This window comes from Haliotis cracherodii, unplaced genomic scaffold (assembly GCF_022045235.1).
Source record: "Haliotis cracherodii isolate W230 unplaced genomic scaffold, xgHalCrac1.p SCAF_1, whole genome shotgun sequence".
In the NCBI taxonomy this organism is placed as follows: domain Eukaryota; kingdom Metazoa; phylum Mollusca; class Gastropoda; order Lepetellida; family Haliotidae; genus Haliotis; species Haliotis cracherodii.
In genome coordinates this window covers 59,738,435-59,763,455 of record NW_027266264.1, presented here as the reverse complement: position 1 = coordinate 59,763,455, position 25,021 = coordinate 59,738,435, and the positions used below count along the sequence as shown (strand labels likewise).

General features: G+C 39.8%; 1 protein-coding gene across 1 annotated transcript; it reads left to right on the top strand.

Annotated features, from left to right (window-relative positions):
- Positions 1-24,449, top strand: LOC139450614 (protein AF-9-like). Its single transcript, XM_071235172.1, has 5 exons — positions 1-97; positions 1,479-1,665; positions 14,850-15,076; positions 18,526-18,654; positions 20,332-24,449. Exons 1-5 carry the CDS (start codon positions 86-88, stop codon positions 21,667-21,669), a joined length of 1,893 nt encoding a protein of 630 aa, XP_071091273.1. The 5' UTR covers positions 1-85; the 3' UTR covers positions 21,670-24,449.
- Positions 24,450-25,021: the final 572 nt, after the last annotated feature.

Genomic DNA, 25,021 nt, shown 5'->3' with positions numbered 1-25,021 from the left:
GGTTGATCTGTAAAAATGATTGTTTACAAATCTACTCATTGTTTTAATCCTTCACAGGTTATTTATATAAATATTTCAGGATAAAATGTCACAACTGGTAAGTTTGCTACAAGTTTTAACCGATACGTAAAATATAAAGTGACTAAATTCCGCCAAAGTTGATTTAATGTGCTGTCAATGGCAAGGAGGCAATGCAGTTCATGTGTCAACTCCGTCGTAACAAATACTCATGGTCGTGATTAGTCTAACAAGCATCATGAGATGCTAGTATTTGATATATACGTGGAATTGTTTTCTCTTTCATTTTCTTTTCACTTTCTCCTGCACAATATACTTCTTATCCAACCAACCGCTCCACCAAACAAACCACTGCATAATTTTAGTTAAGTGATGAGGAGAGGTCTGTGTTTCCAATTTAGGACATTGTTGGAACTTTCAATATAAATTGATCCACAGAAGTATGTCACAATTAAAGAAACATCCGCCACCAAAATTCTCAACAATACTGGATGCACTTTTGCCCATTCCATTTAGCCCCCACATTTTGTTGAGGGGATTGAACCTGCATCGCTTGCGCGTTGCAGTGCTCAACCAACATTCTACCAATGGAACTCAAGTGCTATCACACATAATTTGTTCTCATCTTGGTAAATAACACCCTGATGCCACCCGTACTTAACGCTTGTATGTCTGTATTACATGGTAATTTCAAGGTAATTTAAATTAATGCATATTATTCATTCGCAATTGTGAATATGACTATTAACACTTTATAGAGTTACCAATATGTCTGTATATCTGAAGAGAAACAAATATATCTGAGTATCTGAAGAGTTACAAATATATCTGTTTATCCTAGGAATAATAAATCAATATAGGTTTTTTATGCGTAACTAATTTTGATCTTTGCATAATTTGTAGATGCAGACAAGAGGTTCATATAAATATATCAATATGAAATCATTATTATTACTGTTATAGCAGTTTGACAAATTGTGGGTAATTTTAGTGTCTGTTTTGTTTATTCAAAAGGTTGTTTTTCAGTTATTTGGTATCAATAATTTTGGGGGAATCCCCTCATTGGCAGAATTATTCATTTGGGAAGTGATTTCTGCTGTCATTTGTTATTGTGTATCTCACACTATTTTCGTTTATTACTAAGTTACTTTGTTGACTTTACTTAAGCCCTTTGAGTGGTTCGAACCTTCATTGAAAGCCCATCGGACCTTCTGAGACAATACTGAGTACAAACTGGAAGTCTATTCAGTACAATGGTAAATCCTAAGGTCCTGACTTGGGTATTAAAATAAGATACAAAATGAACATATTAAATGGCACAGGTCATCGCTTATATAGTTATATACTTATATGCAGTCCTTTTGTTTCATAATTTGTTTCAATTTGCAGAGATTTAAGATTTCAATTACAGAACATTCCTGTGAATACTGTTCTCTAGAAATGGCCTCTCTGTGTTTCAGTCACAAAGCCAAGTTCAGGTCACAATCGAACTTGGCCACACAGCAAGTTTCCGCAAAAAACCAACGTCGGAGGGATTCACACATGACTGGACAGTGTTTGTACGAGGTCCCGACGGATCAAAGATTCAGCATTTCATTGAAAAAGTTGTTTTCAACCTCCATGACACCTTCAGCAGACCCAAGAGAAGTAAGACTGAATCACTTTAAACTTCATGCAGAGATTCCTTTGGAGATAAAACTACTTTGTTGTCAATGTATAGGTTTTGAATTTGATTTGATACCTGTAAATTTTATTTGAAACTAAACTCGTCAGCAAATTTGGTTGCAAGGTTGGAAATTTGAAAAGGTTTCGAATCACTAGGTATCATAAATCTATACACATCATAAATGAAGTATGTCAATCTCGATTGTACTAGGACAAAATTAAATGCAATCTCTTTGGTGTTAGCGAGTATGTTGAGTGTGTGGCATCAGTTGTGTCCAGTGTTCTGAAAAGTTGGTCAATTTGAATTAAAGAAACCCCTGAAATACCCATTAACCTAAGTATGTCCCTGTATTTACTCCTTTTTTCACATTTATCATTCTTTAGTCTCCTAATGTATACTTTGTAAGTAGAAATTGTGGCCACCTAAATAAATAAGCTAGCCTTGGAAAGTTTTGTTCTAATCTGAACACCACTATACAGCGTTAGAAATTGGCACTAGCCCTGTAGTCCTTACCAAACTGCCCAATAGTAAAGGTATCCTAAAGACCAGTAGAAATTGCAGGGATGTGAAATCTCTGCGGAAACGCGGAAAATCACGTTTTTTAAAACAGTAGTCCTCGGAAAAAATCATCCTCCGCGTAAAAATATAATCAAAGATTAAAAAAAAACCACTCCGAAAAATATGATCGAAAACAGGACAACCTTCGGTGATTGTCCTGTTTTCGATCGGAGCTTTCAGAAGCATAGGTTTTCGGACATCATACGCTTTCTATCACGAATACTTGCACACTGTGGCGTCGTACAGAAATTGTAAATTCTCAGAGTCAGATGATGGCTTGTTTTTAAGATAAAGTAGTCTTTTAGCCTGTTAGTGAATGAGATGTTTTACAGTTGTTCATGTGATTAGCGAGAAAAACTATGAATGTTTTTCCAGCGTCCAAAAACCCATAACATGGGGATATATGTTGTATTAATGTCTTATGTTTGCAATTGGTTTTTTTGTAAGTACAAGGTAAGTTTTTTTCAATATGATTTAACATGGGGAAAGGGTCAGACATTGCACGCTTGTGACAGTTGTCCTTGTGTCTGGGGGATGGGGGTTGAAGTTTATGGTAGTATTGCTCCCAGACCTGACGGGTAGCCAGGTGCGCGGAAGCTATGCCTGATTTTTTAAAAGTACTGATTTAACTTCGAAATTTTACTGCATCTGCCATCTTGTTTATATGACTTATAAACTTTTGCCATTGACCTATTACATTTCTTGGATTGAATGTTGTCCAAACTGCACGAAATTGCTTAAAATACAATCAAATGTTTAAAAAATGTCTGTGGGGGCGTGCCCCCAGACCTCCCTAGACTTTTCCTCTTTTTTCATGAAAACCTTCTCACATCCCTGAAATTGACCCATTTTAAGGGTTTTGCTATATGTTATCATTATAAGGACTAGTGGACAAAAACCGTTAGTTTCTAACCCTGCTATAATGACCTCTCACACCACGTATTGCGATTCAAATGATATGACTTCACAGTCCGTCAGACTGCGATAGAGGTGCTTTTTAATTACCGGGTATATTCTCTCCGTCTTATTCCACCCAAAATATATTGCTACACATTCTGTATTCGACACATTAAGCGCCCCTCCCCCATCCCTGAAATTGACCCATTTTAAGGGTTTTGCTATATGTTATCATTATAAGGACTAGTGGACAAAACCTGTTAGTTTCTAACCCTGCTATAATGACCTCTCACACCACGTATTGCGATTCAAATGATATGACTTCACAGTCCGTCAGACTGCGATAGAGGTGCTTTTTAAGTATATTCTCTGCGTCTTATTCCACCCAAAATGTATTGCTACACATACCGTATTCGACCCTTTAAGCGCCCCTCCCCCAATAAGCGCCCCCCGCCCCTTTCCCAGTTCCGAACATTTATATAGTAATTATTTCGTTTTAAATGAAAATCGTCCGGGAACCGAGGTTTCCGGATATTTGAAGTACGTATAAGCGGGGCATGACTGTATTCTGTTTATTTTACATATTTGTGACTTTGAATATTATGCGCAGAAAAAAATTACACCGTACCCCTTCAGCGAAGTCAGGCAAACGAACGGGTGATGAGAAACTTCGTCAGTATACAAATTCGAAATTTGAGTTAAAAAAATCACCAGACATGTTGATTTACCGTTTAAATTGTATTTTTTGTTCAGCTAGGCATCGTTTTATATCCAGGGATTAAGATTACCTTGTGTATTTTCTCGTAAACTAAGCCGGACACAGCAATCAGCTGTACACGTTTTCTTGGAATCTACCTGTGATTTGGTCAAGACACACACAATGATATAACTTTACAGGATTTTAAATGCAAGGATCGGCAAAAGTTGTATCTGAAACTATTTTTTTATCAGGAATAATAATATCTTGTTAATTGAGATGCAGCTTTTACTAAACATATTTAAAATAATAATAACCCTAAGCGAAGCAGCTGATCCCTATGGCCGGGTATTATTTTTTACATGGAACCAGTCTGACAAGTCACCGTCAAGGCTCCCGTGCGTCACCGTGTGATCGCGAGAATTACGTGTTGACATAGAATCGTTCATATAAGTTCGTTTCAAGGTGTCAATAGCGGTAATCTGACCGTGGTTGCTGTTAATAATGGTGAGTTGTGCGATCTTCCGATCGCTTCACACACGATTTCGCCGAAATTAAGTAAACCAATATTAAAAGGAATTTTGAATAAAATTAATGAAATAAGTTACAAACAAAAGTCCAGATATACAAAGAACACTTTTTAAAGCCAGACAGTGTAATAACATGAATAGTTTGCGAACTTTAGTATGGATTTGTTGACATGGTATTTCCGGTGTTACGTGCTCACAGTAATGTCTTTCCATGGGGGAAAAAACATCAAAACTCATTAATTCGTGTATAATGCGCACCCCCTTCTACACAGCTGAGTTTTTTCGAAAAAAAGTGCGCACTATTCTCAAGAAAATATGATAAGGCTTACTGATGAATTTACGCCAATTTGACCTGAATTGTCCCTAATAAGCGCCCACCCTTTGTGTCTTTTATTAAGCACCCTGGGCGCTTAATGGGTCGAATACGGTACTTTGAATAATGTTGTTGACCACAGTTCTGCATTTAGGAGGTAGAATTTCTGTACTGTAGGAATATTATCATAATATTTTGGGATAGAGGGCATAGAAGTGGCATTCCAAACAAAAGTGAGACTCAGAATCGTGTGCAAGGGGTAGAATTTCTGTACTGTAGGAATATTATCATAATATTTTGGGATAGAGGGCATAGAAGTGGCATTCCAAACAAAAGTGAGACTCAGAATTGTGTGCAAGAGGTAGAATCTCTGCACTGTAGGAATATTTCATAATATTTTGGGATAGAGGGCATAGAAGTGGCATCCCAAACAAAAGTGAAACTCAGAATCGTGTGTACACATTACAGAGTTTCTGCTCCTTACAGTTTCCTTCTATAGTTTTCATTGACCGCCTCCGTGGTTTAGTGGTAGATTGTTTGATAGGCATTACTTAGAAGTTGACGGATGACAAGGTAGACACAATTTTATGGATGACGACTTCTTTAATACCTTCAAAAGCGACGTTTCGGTATAAATGTTATCCCACTCATGTATGCAGTTATTGTTACTGTTTATCCTCCACCAACTATATATATTCTGTACTAATGTCCCTCATTCAGTCTTGCTTGTCAACAGTATAAGGATCTATTTTTACAGTATTAAAGAAGTTGTTATCCATAAAATTGTGTCTACCTTGTCTAGTGGTAGAGCCAGTATACTGCGTCTGAGTGGGATATTCATATTAAACTGCGGCATGGTATCTCAGTGAGCTAGCACCATAAATCGGCATCAGTCCGGACTAGTACAAGCAGCCACACACACACACGTGCATGCACATCGCTATTTAAGTGCAATAATCTTGGACGTGACGTTAAACCCAATTTCACCTCACCTCACCTATATTTTTCATCCTTTAAACTCGGATCTGTCTGAACTCATTTGGGAGTCCCAAGTATCCAAATTATGCCTAAAATTCGCCTAATCGCTCGTTCAGTTAAAAAAAGAAGAATATCTTCCACTCATCCCACTCGCCACTCATCTTGGCGTTGAAATTTACAAACGCCTTGAAATCTAGTGTTGCATCTGGGCCTGGTAATAATCTCTCACAACATGATGTTTGGTTTTCAGAAAGTCACTTTGTCATGTTTGTTGGGTGCCTCGAACTAAGATAGCTTGGAACTTCTTTCCAGATCCCAGTTAGTTTGACACAATAAGGTTCGACTGCATACATACCTGCTTCAGAATAACATTACTCTCTTGGTAAAGCAAGCAGATCCAATACTTTATCAAGGACCCTTAAAATTAATTATTGCGGGTCCTTGGGACCCCAACTTTCGTAAGTCAAGGTGAAACCCTGAACCATGATATACCACGATCTGGATAGATAAACTCCCTAATACTGAGTTGGTAAATTTCTATGAGGTTATTTTTTAGATCAAATATTTTATTTGAATTAGACGTCCTTGCTTTGTAAAAAGTGCTGTCACTTTACTTTTATCATTGAAGTTGCCACTTATCACAATATTGGTATAACTTATGCAATTTGAAGATCAATAACTGTACTTTCTGAAAGAACAATGTTATATGCAAATAACTTAGTGGAACTGAAACAAAGCAATCTATAAATCTCCAGTTCACGCTGTATTCCGCTGTATTCCGCGCCCAAACTATCTTACTTCTGCAGTCATTTTCTTTTATATATCTGCACACAATTCTGTAAACTTTTAAGCCTAGTTTTCATGAATTCCTAGTTTTCTCCTGTTTTTTGCAGGCATTTTTCTGATTAACTTTTCAACAGCTTGAACAGGTTATTGAAGTGAATCTGGTGATCACTAGTGAATCATACAGGCATGCACTGCTAGTAATCAATAATACGAAAGTCAACTTCACTTCAAAATGCATGATCAAAATCAGGATATTGATTTCATTTAACCATTGTTCAAAACATACAATGTTAAAAGATTGTTTGTTAATTGTTGTTTCTTTTTACCATGTAACACAAACACCTCACATAATTATTTGAAATTATTATATTAATACATTGCACAATTCATATAATGACTGCTCATGTCAGTAAACCTAGGTCACTTTCACAAATTTAAAACCATCTTTCAACTTCTATGTTAAGTATCTGCAGTGTTTTTGACGAATTCTGCAGCAGAAAAATGCAAAATTCTGCACGTTATGCACAAAACATGCAAAAGATTCTACGATTGCAGAACACAGCAGGGACTGAATCTCCAAATTCACAAGAAAGCCTTACATTTTACAGAGATGAATAATTTGTGATAACTGTATCGGTAATGAATATATTATCAACTGTTTGGAATTCTTTCCTAAAAACAGCCGGCTCTGGAGTTGTGATAATTTGTTGGGGGCCCAATCGATTAATCTGTCACATATTCTTTTTTGCATGCATATTTCCAGATACCACAATTATCTGGGCTATTTAAATTACTTATATATATAATATATATATATATATATATATATATATATATATATATATATATATATATATATATATATATATACATACATATATATATATATATATATATATATATGGCGATAAGCACCTACGACAGTTAAATTAAGCAATAAGCATGGATCAGCATGATCAGGGAATCCAATGGTATACCGCTAAAGCCAGGTGCTTTTTCAGTATGCGTGTAATTGATCATAATTGTCTTATAAATTACGTAAAACAGGGTTAGAAATTGGCACCAGTCCTATAGTCCTTGCCAAACTGCCCAATAGGTAAGGTATGATAAGGACTAGTAGAAAATTGCCATTTTTAATGGTTTTGCTATATATTAATATTATCATTATTAGGACTAGTGGACCAAGAATGTTAGTTTCTACCGCTGTAAAATGATATAGGGGAGCAGTGGGGTAGCCCAGTGGTTTAAGCGTTTGCTCGTCACACTGAAGGCCTGGGTTCGATTGGTTACAATGCGTGAAACCTGTTTCTGATGTCCCACTCCCTCTGTCTCTCTCCCCCCACCCTCCCCCAGTGCCATAAAAAACAAACACACTCACTGGATGGCCTGTTGCCATCATTTTGTAATCATGGATTTCAGGTTAAACACACGACATGGGTACAATGTGTGAAGCCCGTTTCTGGTGTCTCCCACCCCGCGCGCGATATTGCTGGAATATTGCTTAAACCGGCATGTAACGCTACGCACTTATTCACTCAGGTTAAACAATAAAAAAATAAAAAAACTTGAATTGTTTTCTTTACCCAATTTACAAGTACACAGAGAAAATATTGCAGTACGTATATCGTTTAAAAAGCGTATTGCAGTATACCTTTAATACCATGCAGTCCTATTATTGGTTCCCTTACAGTTATGTATTGTATTCACGACAACAGTAACCATGGTAACAGTTTTGTGGATAATTTAAACCTGACTGAAACACAGACTTAACATGCTTAAGGTGTAATTTCACCCCTCACCTGCTCATGCTACTATTGGTAGTCCACAGATTAGGTCTTGTTATGGTGAAGTTGAGTTGAAGCCCGAGTCTAGTAAAGTTCTGTTAGGTCTTGTAAACTCAGCTAATAATAATCTAATAGTAATAATAACATCAAAATCTATAGAAAAGTATGCTTGTATAGCCAAGTACGGTCTTGTAGACTCAAAAGATTTCTGTACAGACTGTTATATAATGCAAAGATTTCTACCATATTCATTAGGCGAGAAGCGGTCACGTCATTCGACAGGTATGCTTATTGACTCAGGTATGATGAGTTACAAAATATAGAATGGGCATTACCTGGAAGTGGAATTTTAAGCCTCAGCCAATCAGATATCTCTGCGAGGTTGTTGGAGCCTCCTAATGTTATTGTAGCTGACATGAGCTTAGTGTCACAGTACCCACCAGCCTTGACAGATTAACTATAGTTATTTGAAACAATCTAGTGTTCTTTAACCTCTTTGGAGTAGTATGTAATATAACTATCATAGACTTCATGTGAGGTCAATACTTGTTTATGGACCTGAAAAAAAGCAACATTGACCCTGTCAATCTTCATGATAAAGTGTCATGTCAGCAGCCATCAGGAGAGCAGTGAGAGGGAAGGTCATACACCATGCACAATTCACTGATAATGTAAAAAACAGCACATAGAAAATTGCTGTAAGGTGCCTGCATGCGCAGTAGTTTTTTACCAACAAGTATATTTTGATTGACACACACAATTTATTTTCGTCATCACGACCAATGAATCCCCGATTTGCAGCTGTCATTGCTTACACTACCTTAATCATTCATTCAATATCAATCATTTTTTTAGTTTCGTGTGACAGTGTTGTCAAAAACTACATTCTAGGTGAATAACAATGCAGGAGTTTGCAAACTTGGTCACAGAGAATGATGTTATTGCGAGAAAATAATCACTGGACATGATGATTTACCATTTCAATTGTATTGGTGGTTTTGCTAGGCATTGTTTTATGTGTAGAGATGAGATCACTGTATACTATTTTTATGTGTGGAAAAGTTTGACAAGTCACTGTTGAGGCTTCCCATGGTATTGCTGTTTCGATAGCGAAGACTTTATGTTCACATATAATATTCAAAAAATAAACAAATGTGGCTTTAAATGAGTCAAGGTATGACATTTATGATATATGTATCCGCTCTATGAAAATTAAGGTTCCTTTCAAGGCGTCAATCATGGTAATCTGATTGTGGTGGCTGTATATATGTATATCGCTGAGTTGGTGTGATCTGCCAGTCAGTTCACCCGTGATTTCACCGAAGTTAATGTAAAACGTCTTGAATGAAACTTTGAATAAAATTAATAAAATAGATTACAAAGATAAATCAAGATTTATATTGAACACTTTGTATTACCAGATAGTGTAACAACAAGATTAACTAAGTAATTCAGTCCCGATTTGTTGATATTGGGGATGATGTGAAAGAAAATAATGATTTTTATGGGAGCCATTGATTATCCCATAGTTTAAACGGCTCTGTGGTATCATAAAGGGCGTTATAGTGAGGGACAACTATAGTTTCATTTGGAAGTTGGCACAGCAATATTGTTGAGGAAATGACATGCTATTGTTTGAAGTTCAAGATTATGATTATGAAGGATTAAATGTTATTCAGCTGCAATAATTTTTCAGTTTTGTTGAATTTATGGCCCTTTGTATTTATCAGCAGCAAAAAGTGGTCTATAAACTTTTTAATTATGGGACCATACATAAGCCCATGAAGAAATTTTCGTTCCCAATCACTGTAACTGTAAGAGGGCCATTTACTGAAATCAATTATTCACTTACTTATTCTAACTGTTGCCAATTTACTCACTCAGTCAGTTATCCACTTTCTCACTTGCCCATCCACTCATTTACTCAACCCCTGCCTCCGTGGTCTAGTGGTAGATCGTCCGCCCAGAAAGCGGAAGGTTCTGGGTTCAATCCCTGGAAGCATCCTACCAAAAGACGTTAAGAGATGGTACTTGTTGTTACCCTGTCTGGCACTCAGCATTGAGGGGCTAAATCAACGAGTGGCTGGCTCGGAGTCAGTATACTGTGTCTGAGTGGGGGATTCATGTTAAACTGTGCCATGGTATCTCAGTGGGCTAGCAGTACAAATCAGCATCAGTCCGGACTAGTACAAAAACATGCACGCACGGACGCACATCGCTATATAAGTGGAATAATCTTGGATGTGACTTTACCCCCATTTCACCTCACTTCACCACCTAACTGAACCTCCCTCCCTCACTAACTCACAAACACCCTCGCTCTTAGTGTGGTGGATGCAGCAGATGTTACTGACAGGTGCACCAGAGTTGTGCAGTGTCCTGCTGATGTGGCCATGTGGCCTAATTGCTACAGGATATGCTGAGTACAACTGGACTTGCAAAGACTGCTACAAGAAGCTCATTGTTTAATTCTTAATTAACAAATTCATAAAAAAATGTACCCTCTTATGAAATAAAGAACAAAGAAAATGTAAAGAAAAAAACAATGTATTCACTAACCACAGTAAGCATGGTAAGCGGAACGCTTCATGGTGACAGTTGAAGAGACTGACGTTGATCAATATTGGCGTGACACACACACAGACACTAAGGGCCAGGTGTGTGATACTGTAATGATACAGGAAGCCTGAGTCAGCATTTCTCTCCCAGTATTGATCTCGTGTGTGTGTGTATATATAGAGCCCAAATCTAGCTGCACGTCACACTCACTCTGTCAGCCAGTCACCATGGTCACTGCTGCTGCGATCTGTAGGTAAGTTCTCCCTGTGATCTCCACAGAAGCCTGGTAATATCTAAACAGCTGGTGTGTCATTCAAAGGGCTGGGTAAAAATTGAAATGTTTTTCTTCAAATTTGCCCTGAAGCCTTTTGATTGGTCAATTCTAAAATGATACTGAGTTTTCATTTTAGTCAAGGATGTGTAGTCATGATGCCAGGCTGAAAATTAAAACCAAAACATAAACCATCCCATGAGTCTGAGTGATATGATCTGTGGTTCATTCAGTCATGCAAGTGTCAGTCACTTCAATGCTTCTGTTTTTACAAATGTAGCACTGTAAATGACTCTTTTATTTCAGTCCATATGGGGATTCAAGATACTGTAGTCGACGTAGTAAGCCAACGTAGTAAGCGCCCAGGGCACTCTCAAAATTAGAAACAGGGGGCTCTTATTAGAATATTTTTTTGGTGAAAAAAAACAGGGTTGAAAGATAAATTTCGTGGTTTATGCTGACAGCCTGAAATGTTTATGTATGACAGATATATTTTTCCAGAATTAAATTGCCAAAAATAAAAGGTGCATATAACACACAAGTGTGTATTGTTTTGTTAAACGTGATGGGACCAATACCCCATTCTTCAAAAACCTCGGGGATGGTAGTGCTATGATTGTCATAGGTATATGAGTTATGACAGTCATATCACAAAATTTGCATTGTGCAACCAGGGCCTCCCTGTCAGTCTTACAGTAAGTAAACCTAGTATTTGTCGTTTCATTTCAGTTTTGGAATTCTATATCTATTTTCAACGAACAGATTCTGAGCATGCACAAGCATGTCTCTGTACAGATCAGGGTCAAAGCATGGCAAAACAAGATTTGGGAAAGTTTTATGCAGGGCAAGTTGAGTGCATCTTCGAGGGTAAATTCAGCATTCAAACATGAGTAAATGTTGTGCTGATATTACATATTGAACAAACGTCGCTATACAAGTGCAATAATCTTGAACGCGACGTTAAACCCCATTTCACCACCACCACCTCACATATTGAACAAAATAGAGACAAAAAAAGAATATACCTTTTTTTTAATTTAATTAAAAAATTTATATACGATTTTTGACATTTCTCTTGGATCCCCATTTTGTTGCGTGGGACCCCCACATTTTAGCCTGTGACCCCTACAATTGTTAGTCTCCTGGACCCCCCCAAAAAAACCTAGGTAAATCCCTGGTCCTGCCAACATGGTCCACAGATGTCTTCTCTAGTCCTGGTGGTCCAAGGATTAGGACACACTTCAGAAAACCTGATGTGTGTGTGTTGAAATGCTTTGTGTGAATTGTACCTGATGGTCATGCTGAATACAAATTCTATATTGAAAAAAACGACTCTCTAACTCATTATTTGTGACCTTAGTTTGATGTCTTCCACATATTTCACTATGTGACACAGTTTCACTGCTGAATCAAATGAGAAGTTTTGGTGAATAAAGATGCCTGTTATCACATGATGAGACATGGAGCAGTGAGCTTCAAATAGCAAAATGTCCTACTTAAACATATTTATGCCCAGTCTGATTTTCAACTTGTCATGTTAGTGTTACATCCAGGAAAAGAAGAAAACTTTAATCTGACAACAAAACTTTAACTGAAGCATCAGCTGGGAGATGTGCAGAAAATGATTAGTCAGGTACTTCATCTGCAGTTGTCAAATGCACGATGCAATTTCAAAGCTCCAAAGTTAATACTGCTGATCTTCTTACCTGCCTGAGGGCAAAGAAATTATATTTTCCCACTTGAGCGACACTATATTTTCTTGGGTCAGGCAAGTCGGGCCTGAACATACTGACAGGGTAGGTCACGTAGCCTAGTGGTTAAAGAGTTCGCTCGTCACGCCGAAGACCTGGTTCGATTCCCGACATGGGTACATTGTGTGAAGCCCATTTCTGGTGTCCCCCGCCATGATATTGCTGGAATATTGCTAAAAGCGGCGTAAAACCAAATTCACTCACTCACTCACTCACTCACTCACTCACTCACTCACTCACTCACTCACTCACTCACTCACTCACTCACTCACTCACTCACTCACTCACTCACTGAACAAACTGACAACCCATGCATGGAGACTGTCAGATATCGACAGTTTGAAAGCAGTGTGACACAGTTAACGATGACTGTATGTAACAATAGAATATAGAGTATTGTTGCATTAATTGTGGTTATTTGATGACAAAAATACATACTTTATTTGTTGACCTGACAACTAGACTTTTTAAGATGATAATAAAAGCAAATGGGATTACCTCTTTCTTATGGATGAAAATAAATTGCCTGGTTGTGTAAAACAAAAATCTAGTTGTTGATACATTGGAGGAAAGTGGTGAAAACTTGTATTTCCAAAAGGGGCGTTGGCTGAAACATCTGTTATCAGCAGGCAGGATGTTGTACAATCTCATCTTTTTTCCTGAGAGAACCAGGTACAGAATGTAAACAAATAGTTCCTGATAACCCATGTTTTCACTTCCTCATTATGTTAGGATTTCATTCTTACCAATAGTCAGAACATTCTGGAAAATTTAGCGACACACAATCTCCTCGCACTTACTAATTAGAACCCACAAGAATAGGAGAAGGGAGTATACTGTACTTCAAAGACCGAGGGGGCGGTCGGGTAGCCTAGTGGTTAAAGCGTTAGCTCGTCACACCGAAGACCCGGGTTCGATTCCCGACATGGGTAAAATGTGTGAAGCCCATTTCTGGTGTTCCCCGCCGTGATATTGCTGGGATATTGCTAAAAGCGGCGTAAAACCATACTCATTCACTCAAAGACCGAGGGTATCATGTATAATGATACACAAGGTGTCAGACTTTGTTAAGCAGAAGACAAATTTATTATTTGTGTGTCCTTTTTCATATTGTAGATTGACACTGTCTTGGAAAATTATGAAAACAGTTTATAGCACTTATTTCATATAATGGTATTAATGAGGTAAATTGTGTCTTTAACAGGCTGTCCTCTTAGCCTGTCCATGTGTAGTGAGGTAATTGTTAAAGATTGTGTTTGGCGGATACCATGGGCGTGTTAGGAATCACCTTACCTGGGTAGTAAATTGTAGGGCTGCAATGAATAACCTATGAGGCAAATAGGATTTGTATCACGAATATAGCTTGATGAATACGAATATTAATTCACGAATACAATAATAAGTCAGCAGTTGATGTATTATTTGTTATATTCAGTGAAAAATTAACAACATAAATGATTTGACATGGTTTGTTAATTATCTATATTATACATTAGTCTTAGTATCTGCTCAAATGCTACAATGACCAGTGACCAAATTCCTGTCAAATTAAATATTACAAGAGTGTTGCCTTTAAAGAAATCTATGCATATCATATGTTCTTATGGATGTTTTAGGTACAGGGTATGTAAATGCACATGATTGTATATTAATAAATATTCGATTCTAGTGGCCACTAATAAAGAATTCAATTCATGAATGGAGTGAATCTAACAGGCCTAGTAAATTGGGACTCATGCCATCCCTAGTAGGAATGGATTAGAATCAGAAAACTCAATACGAGCAAAGATTATAATTCATATATTTTATGTTTGATTTGTGGGTGACAGGATATGTTGTGAAATGAAACACTGTGGACAATGAAAACAGCACTAAAATAAACAAATTGTATGTTGTGACATGTCGTATGACAAACTTTTTCACATGAACATTCAACGTGTCTGTAGGAGAATTGATATGGGTTGACGTGTCAACACGTGTTCTACCATTGTTTTGACGTCACATAGTCCATGTTGTCTGATGGAGACATTTCTTCCTACAGCTGTCAAAGAGCCCCCGTATCAGGTGACCGAGTCGGGCTACGCCAGCTTCCTGTTGCCGATCGACATCTACTTCCGCAACAAGGAATCGCCCAAGAAGCTCAGGTTTAACTATGATTTGTACCTGAACGCTGAAGGTGGTCCGTCCATCAACCACAACCGCTGTGAGAAACTCACCTTCCAGAACCCCACTGAAGAGTTCCGACAGAAGCTGCTGAAGTCAGGCGGGGTAGGTGTTGTCATGGCAGGTGGGGTGGGTGTTGTCATGGCAAGTGGGGTGGGTGTTGTCATGGCAAGTGGGGTGAGTGTTGTCATGGCAGGTGGGGTGGGTGTTGTCATGGCAGGTGGGGTGGTGTTGTCATGGCAGGTGGGGTGGGTGTTGTCATGGCAAGTGGGGTGGGTGTTGTCATGGCAAGTGGGGTGAGTGTTGTCATGGCAGGTGGGGTGGGTGTTGTCATGGCAGGTGGGGTGGTGTTGTCATGGCAGGTGGGGTGGGTGTTGTCATGGCAAGTGGGGTGAGTGTTGTCATGGCAGGTGGTGTGGGTGTTGTCATGGCAAGTGGGGTGAGTGTTGTCATGGCAGGTGGGGTGGGTGTTGTCATGGCAAGTGGGGTGAGTGTTGTCATGGCAGGTGGGGTGGGTGTTGTCATGGCAAGTGGGGTGAGTGTTGTCAGGGCAGGTGGGGTGGGTGTTGTCATGGTAGGTGGGGTGAGTGTTGTCATGGCAGATGGGATGGGTGTTGTCATGGCAGATGGGGTGAGTGTTGTCATGGCTGGTGGGATGGTGTTGTCATGGCAGGTGGGGTAGATGTTATCATGGCAGGTGAGGTGGGTGTTGTCATGGCAGATGGGGTGGGTGTTGTCATGGCAGGTGGGGTAGGAGTTTGTCATGGCAGGTGGGGTGGGTGTTGTCATGGCAGGCGGGATGGTGTTGTCATGGCAGGTGGGGTGGGTGTTGTCATGACAGGTGGGATGGTGTTGTCATGGCAGGTGGGGTTGGTGTTGTCATGGCAGTTGGGGTGAGTGTTGTCATGGCAGGTGGTGTGAGTGTTGTCATGGCAGGTGGGGTGAGTGTTAAGGCAGTTGGGGTGGGTGTTGTCAAGGCAGGTGGTGTGAGTGTTGTCATGGCAGGTGGGGTAGATGTTATCATGGCAGGTGAGGTGGGTGTTGTCATGGCAGATGGGGTGGGTGTTGTCATGGCAGGTGGGGTAGGAGTTTGTCATGGCAGATGGGGTGGGTGTTGTCATGGCAGGTGGGATGGTGTTGTCATGGCAGGTGGGGTGAGTGTTTTCATGGCAGGTAGGATGGTGTTGTCATGGCAGGTGGGGTAGGTGTTGTCATGGCAGGTGGGGTGAGTGTTGTCATGGCAGGTGGGATGGTGTTGTCATGGCAGTTGGGAGGAGTGTTGTCATGGCAGATGGTGTGAGTGTTGTCATGGCAGGTGGGGTGAGTGTTAAGGCAGTTGGGGTGGGTGTTGTCAAGGCAGGTGGGGTGAGTGTTGTCATGGCAGGTGGGGTAGATGTTATCATGGCAGGTGAGGTGGGTGTTGTCATGGCAGATGGGGTGGGTGTTGTCATGGCAGGTGGGGTAGGAGTTTGTCATGGCAGGTGGGGTGGGTGTTGTCATGGCAGATGGAGTAGGTGTTGTCATGGCAGATGGGTGGGTGTTGTCATGGCAGATGGGGTAGGTGTTGTCATGGCAGATGGGGTGGGTGTTGTCATGGCAGGTGGAGTGAGTGTTGTCATGGCAGGTGGGGTGGGTGTTGTCATGGCAGGTGGGGTGGGTGTTGTCATGGCAGGTGGGGTGGGTGTTGTCATGGCAGGTGGGGTGAGTGTTGTCATGGCAGATGGGGTAGGTGTTGTCATGGCAGATGGGGTGGGTGTTGTCATGGCAGGTAGGGTGGGTGTTGTCATGGCAGATGGGGTAGGTGTTGTCATGGCAGATGGGGTGGGTGTTGTCATGGCAGATGGGGTAGGTGTTGTCATGGCAGATGGGGTGGGTGTTGTCATGGCAGATGGGGTGGGTGTTGTCATGGCAGATGGAGTAGGTGTTGTCATGGCAGGTGGGGATGGTGTTGTCATGGTAGGTGGGGTGGGTGTTGTCATGGCAGGTGGGGTGGGTGTTGTCATGGCAGGTGGTGTGAGTGTTTTCATGGCAGGCAGGGATGGTGTTTTAACCACCTGGAAATTACTTGAAGTAGGTAATAAGTTTCATTTCAGGGAATGTTGCAGGAATTTACTTGAATTTCTTCAAAATGGACATGAATATCAAAGGAAAAAAGGTGCATGAATTATAAAAATGTCCTGCCTGTTTCACAGACAAGTTATCCGTAGTGTTATTGTTCCCAAGTGGTCCAAGTGATTTGCACTGATGAGCAACTTGGTATAATAACAACAGGATTAACACAGTCATACCAGCTTCAAAAGGGTTAACGTAACAAAAAAGATTTGACTTCTTGTTTTTTAACGAGAATTCATTTCGGATTCAACAAGCCTTGGCATTAATAGACTTGTATGCCTGTCTAATCCTGTTGTTGTGGCAGGACTTTCCTACACTACCATTCTACAGGATCAAAGCTAAACTACATAAACCAGTGTTTGTCTAATTAACAAACAGTTACAATAGGTTTGCGACAAACACCTTAACAGCTTGCAATAAGGAAGGTTAATTAAGTCTCAGTGCTAACGAGCCCATGTTCAGCTTGGCTCTGAACTCCGCCGTGTATGGTCAGCTTGGGTAATTAGTGATCTCCACACCTGAGCTTGTGTGTTGTAACAAGACAGGTGGTAGTCCAGGTACCTGCTGCCAGATGGAGGTGTATCTCACCACATGTAATACTGTGGTTATGCCATAGTTGCAAATAATCACCTGTTGGTCTACAGGGAATACGAGCATCAGTACCACAGTTGGATGTAGATATATGTGGGTTAATCACACTTCATGGAATACATGCATAGTTGGACATAGTCATCTGTTTGTTTATCATGAAGGTAAGATGCCTGATTCCCACACGTCAGTTTTGAATGTTGAAACTTTACAACCTGTTCTGGGCTTCTTGTCACAGCAGTTGACAAACAATGTTGACCATATTCAGGAATCTTATGTGCATATATTGTGTTAGTTCATTATCACATTATTTCCTCTCAACAAGTTTGTGAGTTTATATATGTTACTATGGTTACATTTTCATTTGCTTTGCAAAGCATTTCATGTGTAACTCCTGCTTTGAAATTAAAAAACTCATAAGCCCTGGCTAGAAGTATTAAATATCATTTGTGAAGGCCTAGGTTGCTCTAATCCAAGCAAAATATGAAGCAGGCATTATAGGTGGAAATCTTTCCAAGTATATGATGAAAATGGTTACTTCTAAGGAGTGTTTGGCACAAATAATACCTCTATATGAATAGCATGCTCCAGACACCCAGAACATAAGCTCTTGTGCTGAGACTGTCTATACCCTCAAGGACTTGTGGGTATGATGAGGTTCCCACTACCCTGCCTGGGTTAGAGGTGACAAAGTTGGATTGTCTTGTCGATTTGGTATTGAAAGTTGCTGAGAATGCCTGCTTTGTTCTGACAGGGTTATTTTAAGGCTGCCATGATATAGCAGGAATCTGCTGAGGCAAAATAAGAAAACATTAGAATGACTTGATGATTTGTGATGTATATGTTGTGTTTAGGTGCAGTATAACAGCAACTCCCAGCAACCCTTCACTGAACTGTTCGGACCCCCCATCACCCCTGACACTGGCAACAAGAGACCGGCCGGAATCTCCTCCTCCTCCAGCAGCAGCAGCAACAACAACAGGGTGAGCCACAACTAGGTCATCCTTTTCTTGTCAGCTTGCTGACGGGGTGAATATTTTTCATCATGTGGACATGTCCGACCTCAAATCAGGAGGTCCGTGGTTCGATTCCCATCTTAGACATTTTATGATCGCCACTTTGGCGTCCAACATGGGTCTGAGAATGTTCATATTAAATTGAGCAAAATGAGTTCTCTATCATGCGGCCCGGGACATGTCTGTAATATAAACTTAATGGATACTCCAAATTTAAAGTAGGGGCAAAAAATATTTTGACTTAATATTATAATCGAAGACTTGTGTCAGATATCTAACGTTATTACAAAGTTAAACAGAGATTCAATTACACATAAGGCAAGCCAGAAATGAGGTGGTTCATGACTTTAAACAGATTTTATTACTATTGATGTAAACAGGAGCTATGGTTGGTTGTTAATCATGAGCAAAAAATATGTTATGGGAATGTCACTATCAAAATGAACGTATGGCGACAAGTGGTTGAAGATATTTTTTTTATGATAGCATAGGCATGACATGCAGCAGTGTGCAAAGAGCACCTGCCTACTTACCCGTGGCTATTTTCTTTTCTGTCTTGCCAGTGAAAATAAAAAGATAGGTAGCCCAACTGGCAACCTTTAATTCTATCTAATGAGCTTCAGTATAGAAACTTTCTTCCCTCATCTCAAATAAAAATGTTCACTTGACAAATAAGCCCAATTGGTAGAAACATTATCTCTTGTTATTCAGTGGTCCAACCTGTCCTGTAGTTCAAGCCTTGTTGACTTGAAATAATGTTTACCTCTATTCCACCAGATGTTTCCTTGTATTTGGTTTGGTAAAAGAACTGACTACTTAAATCTGAAATTGGCTAACCAGCTTGCTTCCAAATGAAACTTCTAAAAATGAAATACAGAATTAACACTACATTGATTTGATACTACATTTCGGAATCTATCAGATGTAACCCGTCACAATGACCTCCTTGTGGGCTTATTACTCAGCCCAAGTTCCCCACAGCTAAGATGAGGCTCTGGCCTTGCTTCATGAAGTGATATTGGGCGATGCGATTGTCTTAAGTCTCAATGGAGTTCCGATCGTACTAGTGGTAAGACTGTTTGGTGGAACAGGGCCTACATGTTGATGCACATAGCATGGATTGATGCTTATGCTTTCAACCACTGGTTGACTTGGCTATAACCACTATAACGACATTACTGTCTGCAGTGATGGAATATTGTTGACCAAGGAGAAAAACAGTCACCCACTCAACCTTATCATCATCTAAACATCACATAGCATAATTTCTGTCTGATTCATTTTATTGGACAGACAACTCTTGAACTTCAATACAGTCAATGAGCTAGAGTATGTGAGTATTTGGGGCATGGATGGTCAAATCATCTTTGGCACAAGAATTCATTTAGCACATTTGCATCCCTTATTAGGCATGACCAAAACTATGATCATTGATTCAAATCTAGACTCTCCTAATGTTCCTAGGTTTGTCCTCACCATCCCATGCTCAAAGTGGTGGACATTTGAGAAGGGCAACACTTCAGGCTTTCCTCCCACATTGGGCTGACATACCTATATCACTGCAATATGGTCCGAAGCGGCTGTGAAGCAAACAAGCTCACTAACTTGTATGCACAGAAGCTGACACTCTGCTGTCTGTTTCAGGAAAAGAGCTCAAAGAGCAAAGGTAGCAGCAGCAGTGTGGTGTCTAAACCCTCCACCCCGCAGTCATCCCATGCCTCCGCCATCGTCACATCCTCCTCCTCCTCCTCCTCTGGCCCAGGCACGCAACCTATTGCGTCCAAGGAACCCAAGACTTCTAAATCTTCTTCTTCCTCATCTTCATCCTCTAGAGAGACAACGGGTCAGAAACGCCCTTCTACCACGTCTCCCACAGAGCAGACGTCGGGGAAGAAGATGAGGAGAAGCTCCTCCACCTCCTCCACCACTGAGTCTTCCAAACACAAGTCTCACAAGTCATCAAGCAAAAAAAATAAATCTGAAGAGGGTGAGTCAAAGAAAAAGTCATCTTCCTCCAAACATCGCAAAGAGAAATCTCATAAAGACAAGAAAAAAGATAAGTCTGACAGCTCCAGTTCACATTCTAAGGGATCTTCTAGCTTGAGTAAGTCTTTGCCAGAGTTTAAACTTGAGACTGAACTGCTATCCCCCCTCCGAGACAGCCCTTCTAGATCTGCCAGCCCCCCTCCCGTCAAAACAGACACGCTTGATTCCGAGAGTGACAGTGATTCAAGTGCAAGCCCTAAACATCCCCTGCCAACACCAAAAAGCTCAACCTTATCGTCGCTCTCGGAGGATGAGGAGGAGATGACAAGGAAGATCCTGCAGGGGAAGGCGGAGGATGATTCCAGCAGCAGCTCCAGTAAGTGTGATAGTGAACCTGTGAAGCCTGACTCCGGTAGTGACAGTGAGGACGAGGATGTCAGGTCCACTCACTCTGCGGACACCAAGCTTCACTACCATTCACACAATTCACCCAAACCCTCCAAGAACACTTCAGACAACCGGAAATCCTCTCCTCTCAAAAATGAATCTAAAAGTTCTCCAATGAAAGTAGAATCTAAATCATCAAAGTCTAAACATGGCAGTTCATCAAGTTCAAGAAAATCATCAAAGCCAGAAACAAAATCGAAAGACTCAAAAGATAAAAAAGAAAGATCTGAATCTTCTTCTTCCTCTAAACATTTACACTCAAGTAAAGACAGTCGAGGGTCAAAGGAGAAGAAAGATAAGGAAAGTGGTCAGTCAGAAAATGGCCTCCCTGAGAAGGCTTCGAATGGGGAGAATATCAAGGAGTTGCTGGACATGCAGGTGACCCTCTGTAGAATGACTGACCGCAAGATACTACAGCAAATCGCCAACTTAATTGGTCAGACTGGTCTCTTCAAGGTCACAGAAACGTCCTTCAACTTTGACCTTTGTAACCTTGAGTCAGACATAGTTAGGAAAATTAGGAATATGATCTCAGAATCTATTTCGTAATTAGTATCCAATTTGGAAAAGCAAGATGCTTTTAATTTCAAGTGCTTGAAGCGCACGACAGCTACTGACTGAAGTGTGGTCATTAGTGACGGAAGGGCACAAGATTCTCTGGACTCATGAGTCTGTTTTTGAAGATGGAAATGGAAAGTTCCTTTTGTGTTTACATGAAATTGATACATATTATATATTCAATGTTTGACTGAAATGCTTATTTTGTGTATGAATTTGTGTGTGAGATTGTGACAGTGTTGTTTGAATGAGACATCTTTTACAGAATAACTAGATATGTTTGCAAGCAAGTTTCCCAAGGAAACCAATTTCATCCGATATCATTGCCTCACAGAAAGTCAATGATTGGGATATATTTATGTTATTATTTTATTGCATGAGTGCTGGAAAGTCTTATTTAATTACAGAGGGAGCTCATTTTGGTTATTTTTGTGTATTGACCAAGGACGAGTTTACACGATTATGCTCTAAGCCAAGCCTTATGAGTTGTGTTGTTTGCATTTACTGAAACTATAATGTTGTATTCTGTCTCACTACTGCCCAAGTATGACTGTTCAGTGAGAAGGTTGTGACCTGCCAGGAACCCCAAGTCAGCACTAGTCTCATGTTAGTCATAACGAGACGGAATCATCCACAGTGTATTCAATATTGACATTGTTTGCTTTTCCATTTTCAAAGGAGTATTAAATTGGAATATACAAAGGAATGGATCTTACCAGGCAGCGACTGCCGACAACCTGCTGCCTTATATACTATATATACCAGGTCATCCTGACTGTCAGTTTTTATGTGTCTTGTCTCATTGTTTTGATAGAAATGCTTGAACAGTTACAGAAACATGAATGGACCTAAGCATTTAATATCATAGGTAGTTTTTCATACTATTTAGACAAGATTTGATATGTTAAGTCTATTCTAGTTCACATTATGCCACAACAGTTCAGATGATTTTTGTGAAGTCAATTTCTGCTTAAAATCTTTCATCTGGATAGAAACTAAGCTGGTGAGGTGATACTCTGTACACAGCATTTGTCGTCTAGTATGAGACAGCAACTTTGCTAGTCCTGTGAGGTAGTGTAAATTATGAAACTAACTCAAGCGTGAATTAAATGCGAAAATGAGTGGTCTTTGCTCACATTAATTAACTTCTCATTTATGTCTCCAAAATGACTATCAACAATAAGGCGGCCTCACTGCACACTTTGGATAGCGGAAATACAATGTACCAACTTGAATATAAACACAAACAAGGTTTATTGAGCAGCAGTTGTAACTGGTATGTAACAATGTCATTCAAAGAATATTAGTTACATAATGGGCATCCGGTGAGTTATCACTTCTGGGGTCAAGAGTGCTACCCACTTGTGTCAAGCTTATTGACACCTCTGCATACCAATCAGTGAACTGTTAGATTCAATTGTTTTATTGCCTTTGAATTTCCTTAATGCCAGTCAACAGAGTAAACATATAAACTATGTGTTGCTTTTAGCCAAAAAACTGTTTATTGTTTTTACGGAAGTACTAATAAGCGGTACTATTTGCTTTTTGATTTGGATTAAGGTAAATAAATGTATCATTCAATTGGGGATGGGGTGGGGGGAGGGTAGTCACATTGATATCGAGTCATTTTCGCTAGGGGTCAGCAGTCGTATCAAATTAGAGACGCATTAATTTCCAGATTTTACTTTGAATGCAGGTATACGTGATGATGATGCTCATGTTTTCATTTCAACTCCAGCCCTTCTGTGTGACATGCCCAAGTTTCACACTCTTCCCCAGCCTCTGGTCAATCAACACAGTAAGGGTGATTGGATGAATGAGTTTAATTATTGAACATATCACCAGTCTATGAAAGAACCGCCATGTTTCACACATTGTTTTCATGTTCATGCTCCATGCTTCTGTTGTCTCATGTTCATTCCAAGAATGCCTTGGCAGCTAATAATCCTGTGTATGAGAATTATTTTTTCTCTGAAAGACATACTCCAAAGTTCATCCATATTTTAACTTGAATGACCTATGATGGTAGTGAAGATTGTTAGCAGAGCATATGTTGGTTGTCAGGTGAATAACCAATCCAGAGAATGACTTGTCGTTGAAGGCATTGACAGAGGATGCTAACCACTTGTTTAGTATCATGATAAAGTGTATCACTTCTAGCCAGCCTTCGAAGTTCGCGCTTATCCTCTTGTCCGAGACTATTATATTATGCTGAGGACAACCAAATTTCCAATGATACGGGTCCTCATTTAATACCAGCATTTGAGGTCTATTATTTTGAACCAGTTCTCAATGTTTAAATTTGCTCCAAATCAGAACTGGATAAAACCTACAGAAAATGTAAACATAGTTAATGAAAAGAAACATTATCCTCCAAGGACATTTCGCTCACCCGGACGACAAGTAAAATAAGTTTCTACTTGAAAAAATGAATTTCTACGGCTCCCTCACTACTCTTCATGTCAAACAAGGTACATTAAAATGTCATTTGTGTAGATTATAAGTTTGAATGTTAATGGTGTTCCCATGGTCAAACATTCACTTCATTTATAAGCATGGGGAATGTGTTATGTACCTTTAATGATGATTTCATGGTGTTGATGGATCACATCACAGTGGTAAGTGCTACACTACGGTGCTCTAGGAGTAAGTCCTATATAATGTCAGCCCCAGAGAGGGATGAGTCACAATACCAGTGATGGTGAAGAATGTTTGTATTGACAACAGCAGTTAAGCAATAAATATGCTGTTATGCCAGTGATTGTTGATGTTATCATTCATGAAAGATTACTACTCTTCAAAGACTATCAATACTTGGATGTTTCATGTGGCTGTGAATGATTGAGATTGTGTATTAAAATGATCTCAAGGACAAACTGGAATAATATATATGTGAAATGCAAATTTAATGTTTTGATCCCGAGTTTAAACTTGGGAAATACATGCAATAAACCTGTCATGCACTGATTTGGAGGGAAGGCCAATGACGTTTGGCCCTCAAGTGAAATTTATGAACCATGGTGTTTGTTGTATAAAGCCGCACACAGCAATGTACCAAGTAGCCTGGAAGTAATAGCGTCTGGACCAGATAAACCAGTGATTGATGTTATTGAACAAAGTCTGAAATCTTACGAAATGCAATAAACCTAGTCACAGAGATTAACCAACATTTAGTTGCCACTTACAAGCATATACACTTGGGACTAGGACAATACACCAACTGTGCGATCTGATAGTATCACAATATTGCTCACGATCCGAATCCTAACACTTGCATGCGCTCTTTTCTGTGGAGCAGAAGTCATCATTTTCAAAGATGGGGAAACCAATTACTTGGCACCAA

Coding starts and splice junctions, on each gene's coding strand:
- LOC139450614 (XM_071235172.1), top strand. Junction 1,666..14,849: donor CTTCAGCAGACCCAAGAGAA/GTAAGACTGAAT, acceptor TTCTTCCTACAG/CTGTCAAAGAGCCCCCGTAT. Junction 15,077..18,525: donor AGCTGCTGAAGTCAGGCGGG/GTAGGTGTTGTC, acceptor TGTTGTGTTTAG/GTGCAGTATAACAGCAACTC.